The 16,923-nt window shown below is 45.6% G+C and overlaps 1 protein-coding gene and 1 non-coding gene across 3 annotated transcripts in view; both read right to left on the bottom strand.

Moving 5' to 3' along the window:
• The window catches only part of KSR2 (kinase suppressor of ras 2), a 190,982-nt gene that overhangs the window by 79,268 nt on the left and 94,791 nt on the right, over positions 1 to 16,923 (bottom strand). For both annotated transcript variants that reach the window (XM_053368015.1, XM_053368016.1), the window contains 3 exons: positions 5,449 to 5,518; positions 2,142 to 2,225; positions 29 to 96 (listed from right to left, as the gene is read on the bottom strand). In XM_053368015.1, the coding sequence (XP_053223990.1) occupies positions 29 to 96; positions 2,142 to 2,225; positions 5,449 to 5,518 (222 nt within the window). The remainder of the gene's footprint in view (positions 1 to 28; positions 97 to 2,141; positions 2,226 to 5,448; positions 5,519 to 16,923) is intronic.
• Positions 12,896 to 12,972, bottom strand: TRNAI-GAU (transfer RNA isoleucine (anticodon GAU)). Its single transcript has one exon. It is a non-coding gene; the product is annotated as a tRNA-Ile (tRNA).

Raw genomic sequence — 16,923 nt, 5'->3', positions numbered from 1 at the left:
TCAGAGACACGGCGGTAGCTGCCCTTACCTCCACGGTGGATGATCAGCAGGTGACATGGCGGGGCCTCTTTGGTACATTTGTTGTGGCACTTTAGCCTAAGAGACAGGAGAGACAAGAGCACTTTGAGAACCACAGTTCGGACTAGGAAGGGCTGTAGCTCAGTGGTCAGAGTATCTGTTTTGCACACAGAAGGTCCCAGGTTCAATCCCGGCTGGCATCACCAGGTAGAATAATAATAATAATAATAATACCTGAAGGAGCGTCTCCACCACCATCGTCAGCCCGGACACTGAGGTAGAGCTCCGAGGGCCTTCTGGCAATTCCCTCATTGCAAGAAGTGAAGTTACAGGGAACCAGGCAGAGGGCCTTCTCAGTAGTAGCACCCGCCCTGTGGAACTCCCTCCCTTCAGATGTCAAAGAAATAAAGAACTACGCAACTTTTAGAAGACATCTGAAGGCAGCCCCATATCTGTAAGTTTTTAATGTTTGATGTTTTATTATGTTTTTATTAATAAATCTGATGGGTTGCCCCAGCCACTCTGGGCGGCTTCCAATAGAATTTAAAAAACACACAACAAAACATCGGACATAAAAAACTTCCCAGTACAGGGCTGTCTTCAGATGTCTATGGAAAGTCATATCATTGTTTAACTCTTTAACTATTTGACATCTGATGGGAGGGCGCTCCACAGGGCAGGCACCACTACCAACAAGGCCCTCTGCCTGGTTCCCTGTAATTTCACTTCTCACAGTGAGGGAACCGCCAGAGGGACCTCAGAACTGGACCTCAGTGTCCGGGCTGGGAATGTCCCCTGTCTAAAACCCGGAGAGCTGTTATCAATCAGTGTAGACAACAGTGATTTGGACCAATAGTTCTGACTCAGTATGATGCAGCCTCCTCAGTCTTTTCTATGGTGTCTCAAAAACAGCTGTAACTATTCTGCATAAGTACCTCCATGCCCCACCTGACCAAAGGGTCGGCTGACTCTGCCTAAATTATTTTTCTCTCTGTCTCTTTAACTATTTGAAAGCTGGAAGGAAGCCAGTAATCAGCTACTTATTCCCCGAGCAGTGCTTGGACCTTTGGGGCAATAAAGATATTATATATACAGTATATAATAAATAGGCGCCCATTGCATCATCATTGTTCTTATTAGCCAGTACAGTGGTACCTCAGGTTAAGTACTTAATTTGTTCTGGAGGTCTGTACTTAACCTGAAACTGTTCTTAATCTGAAGCACCATCTTAGCTAATGGGGCCTCCCGCTGCACCACTGGAGCACGATTTCTGTTCTCATCCTGAAGCAAAGTTCTTAACCTGAAGCACTATTTCTGGGTTAGCGGAGTCTGTAACCTGAAGCGTATGTAACCTGAGGTACCACTGTATGGTATAGTAGTTAGACTGTCGGGTTTGAAATCCCCACTCGGGGGACCTTGGCCCAATTGCTAACTCTCTACCTAACCTACCTCTCAGGGTTGTGGTGAAGGTAAAATGGAGGGGAAGAACCATGCACACAACCTTGAGCTATCATTTGGAACTGCAGTGGCCCTTTGTCTACTCAGACTGTATGTGTGAGAGCAACCTGATAGCCATGCTAATGTAGGGTTGCTGCGAGGATGAAGTGTGGAGGCAGGAAACCACGTATCTTGGAGGGAAAGTGGGATACAAAATGCTGCAATAAAAAAGAGGCAGATTTCCTTCAGTCAGTCCCCTGTTGATATCAAGAAGGCTGGCATGTAGCCTACATGGAAAATCTTGCACACAAACTCAGGGTCTGTCATGGCATTTCTTAACCAAGCAAACTCATTAAGAACTACTTTGCTTTTATTACACATGTATGCATCAAGGAATATGTTAATCCTCCGGCTCAATAGGCTTCAATTTGGAATTCATAATAGCTATTTAATGTCTCATCTTTATTTGTACTTTTGAACTATTATTTAGATGACTGGGATCTTTTGTTTCATTGCTGCAGTTCTTTTCCTCGCTTCTTGGATCACTTGGACATGTTACGGAGGGGAAGGGAGCTGGGGTGGGCTCTTTTCTATGTTCTCACAGTTGTGTATTTTGCCCGCCATGAAAAACAATAATAATTACTTATATTTGAAAGATGGAGGGAGAGGGAGGAAGATAGACGTACTTGCAGTTTTTACATTTCAGTCCAAACAACATTCCTTTCCCACAGACAGTGCATGTCTGAGACATCCAGTACTTGGTGGAAAACCTGTGCAGAGAGAGAGAAAGAGAAAGAGAAAGGTTGACCTTTGTTAAGTCTTAAGCAAAAGCTCCTTCTCAGAACAGTGAAATGTGTTATTTTTAATAAACCTGATTGTGCTCTGCTCTCCCTAGTCACCAAGACCAGCAGCACCAGAATTGCTTATTGATTCTGGTTTAGGAAGCCGATGCGAATCAATTCTGCTTGCAGCATGTGCCGCTCTATCCGTGAGTGGGAGTTTAGAATGTGAGGAAACACATCACAATTGTTAATTTCAGTCAGCTAATCAGGGTCCGTATTTGCTCATTAGCAACCCAGGGAGGTAAAACAAAACTGGTGATCTTAAAAAAAGAGAGCATGGACGCATGATTTTATTGGAAACGAATCAGGACCTCAGCATGCCCTACGAGCGGGGAAACACCTTAAAAATGCCTTCACTGCTCCAGGACATGTCTAGTGAAGCTGTTCAGGTGGTTGAACCCGCATCCCACTGTGTTCCTTTCCTTCCTGCCTGTTACTGGTCCATCTTATTCCCATTTCTTCCAATAGAGTAGGGGGTGGGGGGGTGGCTACTGGCATAGCATTTACTCAAGGTCAGGAGGTCATAGATAAAGCACAGTGGTTTTATCGATGGAAGCTGGAGCCTTATCTAAGTGATATCAGAAATTGAAATAGTGCTTAGAAGGGGCTTTATTGAGACTGGGCATTGACACACACATACACCAGCACCGGCCTTTTGCTTATCAGCACTCTGCTTCCAAGATTATAATGCAGCAAATTAAACAGCCCAAGCAGACTCCAGAGAAAGGTTTTTCTTCAGACTACTCATGCTGTTGAGTGGCTCTGTCCCTCAGATAGGATGAGGTGGGCAAAACTGTGGGTAAGGGTTGGGCAAACTTCGGGGCTCAAGGCAGCCTTGGTGTAATTTCCAAAGCACCCTATTGAGATCAGTTTAGACCTCTGGTAAGAGTGATCTGACTCTGCTGGGCAGAGACAAAAAGGGAGAAGGAGAAAGATGGTGGTATCAGTGGGCCTTTTTTCCGACGGAACTCTCCGGAACTCTGTTCCAGCTCCTCTCAGGCATTCATCCTGAGTTCCAGCACCTCTTTTTCTAGAAAAATAGCAGTAGGTGTCAAAAAGAGGGGGAGAAAAAAAGGGGTGTCAGAGAGAGAGAGGTGTCAGAAAGAAAAAGGAGTGTTGGAAAGAGAGGGAGCGAGGAAGGAAAGAAGAGATATCAGAGAGAAGCGGGAGTCAGAAAGTGAGAGAAGAGGGATGTCCTCATCTGCTTTTGACTCTGGTCCTGCCCACTGCTGGTCTCTGCCCCACCCAAAGCTGGCATGCTGCCCCCCAACAGACAACCCAGCCCAACAAAATGCAGCCCTTGACAGGAGGGTGAGGAGTTGGGGAGTTACCTGCCCTGACCTGGGTTTAAAGTGATTCAGCTGAAGAAGGCTGTCATGTTGCCAAAGCCAGTAACTGGGAGAAATAACCTGTTATGTACTGAGTTGAATAGGATCCAAACTGCAGCAGTCTGATTGGTCCTAGAACAATAGGACCCAAAAGGCAGCAGTCTGATTGGTCCTAGAACAATAGGACCCAAAAGGCAGCAGTCTGATTGGTCCTAGAACAATAGGATTCAGAATGCAGCAGTCTGATTGGTCCTAGAACAATGCAGCAGTATGATTGGTTGGCAGGAACTACCCAATCATGCTCCAGATAGAAGTGAATCCACAACCTGATTGGCTTACAGTAGAATTCCGGAATTAGCCAATCATGTGCAGCCCATTGTGTAAATAATGTATATAAAGCAGATACTTTGAGGGGACATTCATTCATTCCTCCTCACCACTATGAGCTGAATAAAGAGCATGAAATCACTTTGCGACTCTGAGTATATTTCATAACCACAATGCATTTTTTGGTTTCTTAGGGAGGGGGCTTGCCCAGTGGTGCTGCAGCCATTGCTTATCCGTTCCTTCATTTGAGAGTTTACAGTTGGTATGTAAACAGTCTGGCCTGGTCAGCTGATGCCTCACCAGTGAGCAGTAAATGGGCGAGAGACGGTCTCAGAGGAATCTCTGTGTTTTTCAAATGAGGTATCCAGCAGAGTCCATTTTCAGCAATCAAGGATGCTTCATAATTATAATGGATTTAAGAGGAATACAATATTTCTGTGGCGGGGAGAGAAATGGCATTACACTTTGGGGGGTCCAACTCCCCTCACAGCAGGAGCCAGCAGCTCTTGGCTCTCGAGAGACCACTGCTAGCTAGTCCTGCCATTTTGCTCTCAGCCAGAAGAAGCCAGATTCCTATGAAGGGGGGGACAGTACAGCTTGATCCCTCCTCACCAGGTCTTGGGACTGCATTCCCATCCAGACAGAAGACACAGACGACATCTTCTCCTCCATATTTCCAGTTGAGTTTAATGGGGTTACAAGGGCCTGTCAGTGCCACCTACTGACTGGAGGTCAGATGCTACCATAGAGCCTCAAAAGTTCCAAAACTAAAATTTGCACCACCTACTGTCGGACTCCCTGTCCAAATAGTCACCAGGCACCACAGGGAAGCAGGTATTGGGATGGGCTTGAGGGGGTCCTCGGCACAGCGCCCTTTCATTTGCCCTGGAGTGATGCCATGCCAAGGGCATTGTGGGAAATTAAAATGGCAGCACAGAAATGCAACCACACATTTCCCTCCCCCCAGAATTCTATGGTGATAGGAACATAGGAAGGAATATAGGAAGCTGCCTTGGGTCACATTTGTACATACAGTGGTACCTCTGGTTACAAACTTAAATCGTTCCGGAGGTCCATTCTTAACCTGAAACTGTTCTTAACATGAGGTACCACTTTAGCTAATGGGGCCTCCTGCTGCTGCTGTGCTGCCGGTGCGCAGTTTCAGTTCTCATCCTGAGGTAAAGTTCTTAACCTGAAGTACTACTTCCGGGTTAGCGGAGTCTGTAACCTGAAGCGTCTGTAACCCAAGGTACATTTAAATCACTGTGATACCACTTTAAACAGTCATGACTTCCCCCAAAGAATCCTGAGAAACTGTGATGGTTGCTCATTCCTTACTTACTGGTAACCATTGGCACTGGACCCTCAACAGAGTAGGCAAGTCTCCCTTTCCTGAAACCATATCACTCCTGAGGTAAACTGTTTCTCAATCATAACATTTAAAAAAAAAGAAAGAAAGAAAAAGATGTATCTGAGTTTTTTCAATCACCTCATACCTGTGTTTGATTGAGTTTCCAAGATCCCGTCGAGGAATTTGCGGGGACCAGCGAGGTACTGAGAGTGTATCTGAAAGATAGAAATTAGAGGGGGAAAGAGTTGATCCCAGGCGGTCAGATTCAAAATTATTTCTGTCACAATAATCTGGCTTATTACATATCAGGGATCCCATTATGAATTCTGAAAAACAAAAACAAAAATAGCCTTCTAAACAAATCTCAGCATCTTGGCATGACATGTGGGATACTGTGTTGTTGTCGTACAGTGTGGAGTATAGCCAGGAATGCCCTTTTCTGGGTACTCCATTCCATCTCTCTTCATCCCCAATCTCTCATTCCGCACTCCAGGATTCCATGGCCACTAAGTATGCTGTTTGCAAGGCCATCCCAATACATTTTGGCACCTGAGGCGAACCTCCTCCCTGCCAGGGAAGACGGAGTGAATGAAGAACAAGGGGTGCGAGGAGACAAGCAGCACCTCCTATGCACCAAGACACCATTGAAGAGGCGGCATTGAGGGGACAGATCCAGCCTCCAAGGAGTGCGCTGCAGCTGTTAACCATCCTGCAGCAGAAGTAGTGAGCGATGCATTCCTTGGAGGCTGGTGCTGCTGCCCCTCTGGATCCTGCTTCCTGAGGCAGTCGCCTCACTTTGCCTCATCAGGGCAGGGTTGGATTTAGGTCTGATGAGGCCCTAAGCTACGGAAGGTAATGGGGCCCTTTATATGTTCAGCTGTCCTTTGTCAAAAACAAATTTTGTGTTGAATATATGCTATATGGGGTGGCGCTGTGGGTTAAACCACAGAGCCTAGGACTTGCTGATCAGAAGGTCGGCGGTTCGAATCCCCACGATGGGGTGAGCTCCCGTTGCTTGGTCCCTGCTCCTGCAAACCTAGCAGTTCGAAAGCACCTCAAAGTGCATGTAGATAAATAGGTACCGCTCCGGCGGGAAGATAAACGGCGTTTCTGTGCGCTGCTCTGGTTCACCAGAAGCGGCTTAGTCATGCTGGCCACATGTCCCAGAAGCTGTACGCCGGCTCCCTCGGCCAATAAAGCGAGATGAGCGCCGCAACCCCAGAGTCGGCCACAACTGGACCTAATGGTCAGGGGTCCCTTTACCTTTACCTATATGCTATTTGATAATTTATGGACCTAATAGGTATCTGAAGCAATTTGCACATAACAAAATAGGTATTTTATCAAAGTAGTTGTTATACAAATGAGCAAACCAGTGATATTTTAGGGAGCAGGCTAGCAGGCGGGGCCCATTACTTACATCATAGGAGCCTACACAACACAAAACACTGTTGCTGTATGTAGGTTTTGTTTTATTTGGTTTTTATCTTATATTTTGGAAATGTATATCCAGTTTTCCTTTAAATTTTTTGGGGGGCCCCAAGAGAGTGGAGCCCTAAGCTATAGCTTGTTTAGCTTACACGTAAATCCGGCATTGTCCATGGGCTGGCCTGGAGCAGGTACGGCTTTTTAGTTATTTCTCCAAACCTCCCTTAGGTTTGCTGGCACTTCCTCTTACGTGAGGGTTTCAGGCATGCAAGGAAGGCAGGTGCTCTACCACTGGGCTATGGCCTTTACCAAGAAGACTTGGTGGGACACTTGTTCCCCTGGCAAAACGTTTTGCACCAAAGGAACGTGGCCGCGCAAGAGAATGCATAAGCAGATTGCTGCTAATTCTGCTGCCCAGTAGGTGGAACAATCTGTTACGTGATGAGTTGCTGTGTTGGGATTGCTCTGTTGCGCAACATTAAACCCTGAGTCCCAATTGCGCTAATGGACAGAGAAAACTAGATACTGCCCAAAGTAATGAATTATTGCCTATTGGCATTAGGCAGGTGCCTTCACAATACTGGTTTGGATGCCTGCTGAAAATTTTTCTGTTTCAGCAAGCCTACCCAGAACAGACGATTCGGTTACTTTTCCTTTAAATGCTTTATTAATTCGATCTTTAGCTTTAGAGATGGTTGTATATACGCCTTGAATATACATTGTTTTTGAATTCGTTTGTTTCTTTGAACCATGTTTTATATATTTAATGGGACTCGTACACCCCTCGGGGAATGTTTTCCAGCAAACAGTTTTAATACAGGAATGATATTAATTAATTAATTCAGGGAAAGTGCACGGAGGCGAGAAAACCTACATGCTAATTAGTTTGTTATTTATTTCAAAGCATTTATACACCACTTGATTGTGTGTGTTTTTTAAGAAAGAAAAGCTCAAAGCAGTTTACAAAGAGAATAAAACAATAAAAATATGAGTAAAAAGGACTCTTCATAACATTCTAGGGTTGCCATATTTCAAAAAGTAAAAACCAGGACACCCCAAAGTGTCCTGGCAGTTCCACCACAATTTAACCCCCGTTGCTGGTTTTTCAGAGTGTGAAAACTACAGGGCTTGATTCAATTATTTTTATTTTCATCACAACAAAACCATTTGATACCCAGACGCTTCTGATTTCTTCCTGCCCTCTCTGCTTCTGACCCAGTTGAAATAATATGAAATTCTGTAGCAGACCCTCCAAGTGTCCCTATTTTCCAGGGACAGTCCCGGATTTACAGAAGCTGTTCCCAGTTTCTGATTTGAATATCCCGCTTTTCCTTAGGATGTCCCTGTTTTCATCAGAGAACTGTTGGAGGGTATGGAGTTATGCAAACAGCCAAGGAGATAAGTAACTATACAACCTTTAGAAGACATCTGAAGGCAGCCCTGTATAGGGAAATTTTAAAATGTTTAATTATGTTTTTATATATGTTGGAAGCCGCCCAGAGTGGCTGGTACAACCCAGTCAGATGGGTGGGGTATTATTATTATTATTATTATTATTATTATTATTATTATTATTATTGAATAGGACGCCCCTATTTTCATCAGAGAAATGTTGGAGGGTATACTATAGGTTTCCACTTGTAATAATAATGAAAATAAATGCATTGTTTACCCTAGAGAGAATGATTTATAGAAAGAGCATTTGGGCACAGTTACAAGCATTGGCTTTATTTTAACAGCAGAGGCTCTTGGGTACCGAAGTGAAAATCAAATATGATTCTCGGAGACCCAAATGCCATCCATTAGGGATGCAAGCCGGGCCCACGGACATCTGACCAGCTGAAACGGCCAGGCAGACTCCAGCAGTGACCCCTGGGTTTCCTATGCATACCTGTCAATCCTTCAGCAAACACGCTCCCAGGGTGTTTTTTTAACACAGGATATGAATGCCTCTGTTTGCTTTCATATCCCATTTTAATATTGCAGGTTGAGGCGTTCTTAATTATGCGCCATTTCAGAAGGTTACATTTGCATGTGGCTTCCTGTGAGGAGAGCAGTGCTCCCTCTGCTGCTCAGGAATAACTCCACCGCATCAATGTGCATCTCAACAAAATGCAGGGAGGGGAGGCGACCGCTATGCAAAGACCCAAGAACTGCCACATTCAGACTATATATTTAAAGCACACTGATACTTTAATGGTGCTGGGCTCTCCTACACTGGATACTTTTAAGCAGAAGTTGGCTGGCTATCCGTCATGGATGCTGGTAATAATAATAATAATAATAATAATAATAATAATAATAATAATACAGTGATACCTTGGTTTTCAAGGGACGCAGGTGGCACTGTGGTCTAAACCACTGAGCCTAGGGCTTGGCGATCAGAAGGTCTAAGGAGATAGCTACACTGAAGCCGTGGGAGTTACTGCTGGTCGGCTCCCAACCAGCCTTGACACCAGTTTTCCATGACAAACTGACAGGGTTTTTGTTTTGTTTTTTGGTGGTTTTTTGGAACTTACTTTTTTAAGGAAAGAGCTTTTAATACTACTTTGCTGCCTTTATTGTTTGTGTTTTAATACATTTGTTTTTTTATATTGTTTTAATTTGATTACAGCTTAACTACTTTTTAATAAAGGACACAGGTGGCGCTGTGGGTTAAACCACAGAGCCTAGGACTTGCCGAACAGAAGGTCTGTGGTTCGAATCCCCGCAATGGGGTGAGCTCCCGTTGCTCGGTCCCTGCTCCTGCCAACCTAGCAGTTCGAAAGCACGTCAAAGTGCAAATATATAAATAGGTACCGCTCCGGCGGGAAGGTAAACAGCGTTTCCGTGTGCTGCTCTGGTTCGCCAGAAGTGGCTTAGTCATGCTGGCCACATGACTCAGAAGCTGTACACCGGCTCCCTCGGCCAATAAAGCGAGATGCGTGCCGCAACCCTAGAATTGGCCACGACTGGACCTAATGGTCAGAGGTCCCTTTACCTTTACCTTTACTTTTTAATAAACCTCTTTCATGTGTTTTGAGATCTTTGTAGTTGATCTGTGTTCTTTTGATTTGTGTAAGGCACCTTGAGCCCCGGTCTATAGAACAGGCAGCATATTATAATAATAATAATTAATAATAAATATAATAACAATGCTTTTTTCTTAATCAAAATGTTTAGGGGTACTCTCATTTTCCTACTCATATTGAAATACTGCCCCTCAATGAGGCCAAACTTAGATTCACAAAATGTTTAGGGGTATGAGTACCCCTGCCTCCCCCCAGAAAAAAGCACTGATTATAATATTAGTCACCAAACACATATCCAACAGCAACCAATAAGTTTCCTTCAGGTATTACCCAATGATAGGTGGGGGTCAAAGGCAAAAGTGGGTGGAGCAATGAATGAATATGTTACCTTTTATTTTGATTTTTTTCCCCTTGAGTTAGCAACTACATGGGGAAAAAATCAGAGAAGTGAAAAAGAACAACTATGTTCTGATCCAAACAGCAAATAACAAAGTCCTCAAGACAGCCTGGTCCTCAGGCCTGTCTGTGATGTCCTGGACAAGATACATATCAGCTGTTTTGTGGTTCTGCTCATCCAGTATCTGCTCCCCCCATTTGAAGATGATGTCAACAAGATTTGCTCCTTTCTCTGTTGGGGAATTAATACCTTGGGAGCTAGGCGTTAAATAAAGATTACCTGCTGACAGTCCCAAAAGAAAGCTAGTTTACACCATGCAAGGATCTGGTCCGTAGAAGTACAAAAGGACCTTTTATATTCTGAAATGCTGTTTGCTCATCACTAAATCACATTATACAAATGTGCCCCCCCTCCTCTGCCCCCGCCATCCTTTGTGAAGCAAACAAGCGGACAATTAAAGTTACTTACCTGAAGTTAAATTAAAACCTTTGCTTTATCACCCACAATTTATTTCTGCTAACTTTCAGCTGGCCTCAATTAAATCACGCTGTTTTAAAAGAGATGGGGGCAGGGTGGGGAAGTGGCTGAGGGGATTTAATTACTTTCCATAACATGCTCATTGTCAAAAAATTATTATTAAAGTGTATCAGGAATCATAACCTCTGAACAAAGCAGCGAGACCCTCCGTGATTCGCAGGTAATTATTTTCATTACAGGGATGATGGATGGAGGATCTGAGATATTAACAATACCCCGCACACAGACACATGCACACTGTGTCTGTGTGGAGCATCAAGGGAGGGAGAAGACAGAAATGTTGAACTGGAAGAGCCTTGATGGGTTTCGGGGGGAGAGCTGTTTTTAAGCTCATTTTGTTTTTAATCCTCAAAAGATGGACTGGCAGCGATTTCCTCTAAAAGAACATGGAAGCCATTTTACACACTCCTTGAACCTCTAAGCCAGGGTTTTCAAACCTTGGGTCTCCAGCTGTTTTTGTACTACAACTCCCATCATCCCTAGCTAGCAGGACCAGTGGTCAGGGATGATGGGAATTGTAGTCCAAAAACAGCTGGAGACCCAAGGTTGGAAAACCAAGCTCTAAGCAATGAAGTTGCAGAGAGGATTCCAATATCAGATGTCACCAAAGCTAGCTTGGCTCTGGGACACAAATGAACTTTGGGGGCTTGGCAGTGCCAAGTGAGCATGAGAAGACTTAAGGTTGTTGTTGATGATGATGATTATGATCTGCCTTGGGTTTCAATCCCCAAAATTAGTTTCCCCCCAAAATAAAAACAACCAGAAGATTTGGGGACAGCACAAGGCCCATGGAGAGGGGAAGAGAGGGAGGATGAGTCCTGCTACAGAAGAGTCCTGCTCATGCAAGGATTTAGCTGAATCGCTCCTCAAATTTGCATCCAGAAAGGGGTGGACTTGCTCTTGAGCATGTGCAGAGAGCATCTTCCATTCAATTGAAAGGCTTTAGAAATGAACCTGGGATTCAGAAGGAGGTCTCCCAGAAGTCACAGAAGTCCCTGTGGCTTCTCAGGGTGGTGAGAGGTCGATTCATCACCTCCCGCTTTGGAAACTGCAAACCCTGTGCTTCGATAGCATCAGAAGTTTAAGAATCCTGGCAGCGAGGCCGAAGGACTCACCAGGCCAAGGCGAAGTTGAGGGAGGGCTGCGTGTGATAGTCCTCTCTTGGCAACAGCCGTCTCGCCTTGACAGAAGCCACGGCGGGGGGGAAATTAGCAGCCTGGCAGAACGGAGAGGGTGACAAAGGGAAGGTCACACCTCTCCCGCTCCCGCGCTGACAGAAGACATGGCAGAAGGGCCCCCGCAGGCCACGGCTGTCTCCCATTGACAGGCAGGTGTGACAACAAGGCCCAAGACCTGGACTGCACTCGCCCGCCTGGAAAGCGAGAGGGGCCAAGCAGGTGACCCGAGCCGCTCAAATAAACAGCCCGGCTGCGACGACGCATCCACTGCGCCGTGGAGCACTGAGCTTTCCTCCTTTGGTCTCAACTGTGCCGAGACGCCATCCAGGAGAAGCTGACCGATGCCTTATGCCGAGCCATTCCTCCACCTAGCTCAGTATTGTCTACACTGACTGGCAGCAGCTCTCCAGGGTTCTAGGGAAGGTTCCGTGTAGCCCTACCTGGAAGATGCCATAGGGGATTGAAGCTGGAGCTTTTGGCACGCTCAGTATTCCTGAGCTGCAGCCCCTCCCTAAATACAAAGAAACACGGAAAGCCGCAGTCTACTAAGTTAGACCATTGCTCCATCCTGCTCATATTGCCGACACTGGCTTGCAGCAGCTCTCCGGGGTTTCCAGCATGGAGTCTTCCCCAGCCATCCTTGAAGATGCTGGGGATTGATCCCAAGGTCTTCTGAATGCAAAGCAGATGCTCTGCCACTGAGCTATGGCCCTTCCGCAGATGTTGTCAGCTTCCCTGATAAATATGCACATAGAATCATAGGCTAATAGAGTAGGACGAGACCCCAAGGTCATCTAGCCCAACCCCATGCATTGCAGGAATCTTTTGCCCAACACGGGGCTCTAACCCATGACCCTGTGATTAAAAGTCTCATGCTCTACTGACTGAGCTATCCACCATGGTGAAGACTTTCTTGTTCCACCAGGCTTTGGGGAGCTGACTGCTTTTAAGGAAATGGCTTTTAAACAGTGCTGTGCTGTTTTTACTGCCTGTATTTTAATAGGTATTTCTGCATAATCCTGCATTGCAGGATGATGCAGGTATCCCAAAGGGGGATTGAACCCACAGCCTTGGCGTTATCAGCGCCACGCTCTAACCAACTGAGCTATCCATAGGGCAACTCAGTCTCTGCCTGCCACCATTAAACTAAGGGTTTAGATTACGCCCTCAAAGTTTTATATTGCATAATTTTTAATGGCAATGCAAACTGCTTAGTCGTGTTTATGTTTGTTTGTAAGCGAATCAGAATCAAAAATGTCCTTAACAGATTGGAGAACTTGGCGCAAGTTAACAAAATGAATTTCAATAGGGACAAATGTAAGGTTCTGCACTTAGAAGAACCAGATGCACAAATATAGGATGGGGAACACCTGGCTTACTAGAAGTACACGTGAAAAGGATCTAGGGGTCTTGGTGGACCACAAGCTTAACATGAGTCAACAGTGTAATGCAGCAGCAAAATAAGCTAATGCTATTCTAGGCTGCATCAGCAGAAGTATAGTGTCCAGATCAAGGGAAGTTATAGTACCACTCTATTCTGCCTTAGTCAGACCACACTTCTGGGCACCACAATTTAAGAAGGATGCCGACAAACTGGAACATGTGCAGAGAAGGGCAATTAAGATGATCAAGGATCTGGAAACTAAATCTTATGAGGAGTGCTTGAAGGAACTGGGTAGGTTTAGCCTGGAAAAGAGGAGACTAAGAGGAGATATGATAGCCATCTTCAAATATCTTGGTAAAGGTAAAGGGACCGCTGACCATTAGGTCCAGTCGTGGCGGACTCTGGGGTTGCGGCGCTCATCTCACTTTATTGGCCAAGGGAGCCGGCGTACAGCTTCTGGGTCATGTGGCCAGCATGACTAAGCCGCTTCTGGCGAACCAGAGCAGCGCACGGAAACACCGTTTACCTTCCCGCTGGAGCAATACCTATTTATCTACTTGCACTTGACGTGCTTTCGAACTGCTAGGTTGGCAGGAGCTCACTCCATTGTGGGGATTCGAACCATGACCTTCTGATCAGCAAGTCCTAGGCGCTGTGGTTTAACCCACAGCGAAACCCATGTCCCTTCAAATATCTTAAGGGCTGTCAAATGGAGGAAGAAGCATGCTTGTTTTCTCCTGCTCTGGATGGTAGGACTCGCACCAATGGCTTCAAATTGCAAGAAAGGAGATTCCGACTAAACATTCGGAAAAACTTTCTGACAGTAAGAGCTGTTCAGCAGAGGAACAGACTCCCACAAGTGGTGGTGGGCTCTCCTTCCTTGGAGGTTCTGAAGCAGAGGTTGGATGGCCATCTGCCATGGATGCTTTAGCTGAGATTCCTGTATTGCGGAGGGTTGGACTAGATGACCCTTGGTGTGCCTTCCCACTCTAAGATTTTATGTTTCTATGAAATATCCATCTATATTGTCAGGAAAGCTGAACCTCACACTTCCAGTAACATGGGAAGCCACTCAGACAAGGGAATGAAAGCAGGGAGGAACCCAACATCGCCCCATCCCGTTGGGAATCTAAGAAGAAAAGTGAGGCTTCCACGAGAAGAAAGTGCTTTTAGCCATTAAGCGCTCTGATGTTTCAAACACACCCAGCTCTTAACCTGCTGATCTGCCGTTCCCGAATGCAGCCAAACAGCATGTCCTAAACACCTTGTTGCGTCTCCTTGCGGGTGGCAAGCAAAGGGGGTCAAAAGAGGTGAAGTCGCCCAGCAAAATACACACTTCTACATTATCTCCGAGTCAAGCCCTTTAAAGCAAACTGACAATTTAATAATAGGAAAGTCGCAATTCTGTAGAGAGTACTAATGGAGGAAATCGGGCAGGTTGGGGGGATGTCACTGAGGATTTTTGGAGAGCGGGTGGCAGAGGGGAGAGACCTAGGAAAGATGAGAATAATTAAATCGGCTGGGCAGCAGTAAGAATCTGCCCCCGCTGGTGAGTGGTCAGAGGAAGAAGACTGGGAGGAGGTGGTGTTGAAAGCTGAAGAGGCAACAGGGTTTAGTGAGCAGGGAGAGGCTGGGGCAGAGAGCAGCCCAGAAGCGGAAGTGGAAGCAGGAGAAGAGGGAAGAGGGAAGCCAAGAGGCAGAGATAAATCAGATTGGTGAAGAAGCCAGGGTGTCTCCCCCTCCTGCTGCAACAAGCTCCCACACACACACACTGGCAACCCTGGTCTCCCAGACAGGAGAGGTATGAAGCAGAAGAAGCAATGGTGGACACACCAGCATAGTCTCAGGCTGCCTGGGAAAGACCCAGGAGAGGAGGAGACTTAGGCTGCTGGGGGAAGGCATGGACCTTCAGTCCCTGCAACTGCCTCATAGGCATAGCTGTCAACTTTCCCCTTTTCCTGCGAGGAATCCTATTTGGAATAAGGGACTTTCCCTTGAAAAACGGGAAAAGTTGACAGCTATGCTCGTAGGGACACGACCTACCAAAGAGTTGCTGTGAAGCAGCAACTTCGATATCATTTCCAAGGTGTGGTCACTGCTGAAAAGCTAGACACTTTGGAGTGCCTCATTGCATAATGCAAAAGTATGTAACAATCAAAACCAGTGATGGTTTTTATAACTATACAGAACTGAACAAATAGCACGACACAGTAGGAAACAGCTAATTAGATGCAGCACCAGGAGGGAAACTGCCAGGGCTGTCAGAAAATGAGCACCACCTTTGCCCACTGTCAAAGAGGGGGCAGAGCTAAGGGGGGGGGGAGTTTGTTGACTAATTCATACTTCCCGAAAACAACACACAGGGACCAAAATACAGTTCTTCTTCAATATTTGCACTTCTCCAAACTGTGAGATGTAGCTCTCCGTCCAAAAAAACAACAACAATCAAAGGGGGATTTTCTTCTACCAGCAAAAAAAAGAATGTATGAAGGTACATTCTGTTATAGGAGAAACAGGCTGGGAAATGCAGGCATCGGGCAAAAATGCATACAAAATGATGTCTATTAGGTGAAATGTCCACAAAAAATTGCACAAAACTTCATGTGGACTTTAAAAAAAAAATGCAAACTGATGTGTTGAACTAAAGATTGGAAAAATGAGAAATCGAGAGAAACTAAAATTGACACATTCATCTATTCCTAGGTAGAACGAGACTTACTTGGAAAGCTTGGGGCCACCACCGAGAAGGCCATGTTTCAGGTAGCCAGTGATTCTGCTGGCACGGGAACCTGTTTTCTACTGGGCTTAAACAGTGAATTCAATAATCTTGGGCACTGTAGGGAAAGAGCTGGGGAAACAGCAGCTCAATCCAATGTAGGAACATAGAAAGCTGCCTGATACAGAATCAGACCCATCTGTCAATCCTACCTCAGCACTGTCTCTACTGGCTTTCCAGGTTTTCAAGCAGGGGACATGCTCAGTCCTAGTTGGAGATGCTGGGGATTAAACCTGGGACGTTCTGCAGGCAAAGCCAATGCTCTACCATTAAGCTGTGGAGGTTCCTTTAAAAATAACAGCAAGATTCTAGTCCTCATGGTACTGGGGGAAAGCACTGATTTAAACATGGGCGAAGGAAGCTGCTTTATACAGAGTCAGACCATTGGTCCATCAGTAGTCTGTGCCCTCCAGGGTTTCAGATGGACGGGGGGGGGCATCCCCAGTCCTGCTTGGAGATGCCGAAGATTGAAGCTGGGAGCATCTGCATGCAAGGCAGACCCTCCCCCCCCAGCATTGAGACACAACACTCAACCACTTTCCTCATCCAGGCAAAATACGGCAACAGCTCCCGAAGTATCCGCCTTCTCCCTGCAGCTCTGAGGATGGGAGATAAGAAGATGCTAAGAAAATATTGTTGGCCCAGAAATAGAAGCAAGAAGAAATATTGATGAAAGAAGAATGGCAGATGAAATTAATGGAATACACAGAATTGGACAAAATGACAGGAAGGATTCGAAACCTGCGGGACCAGGGATTCACAGAAGATTGGAAGAAATATACGAATTATTTGAAGAGCAACTGTAATTACGCAAGTAGAACTACAAGAAGTTTTATAAGGAGGAATATATGAAATATTGCAAAGAAGAGAAAGAAGAGAGATATTAGTTATGATACTTAAATGTAATAG

The sequence above is a fragment of the Podarcis raffonei genome, chromosome 16 (genome assembly GCF_027172205.1).
Source record: "Podarcis raffonei isolate rPodRaf1 chromosome 16, rPodRaf1.pri, whole genome shotgun sequence".
Lineage (NCBI taxonomy): Eukaryota > Metazoa > Chordata > Lepidosauria > Squamata > Lacertidae > Podarcis > Podarcis raffonei.
Note: the sequence above shows the minus strand (reverse complement) of the source record. Positions and strands in the feature narration are given on the sequence as shown.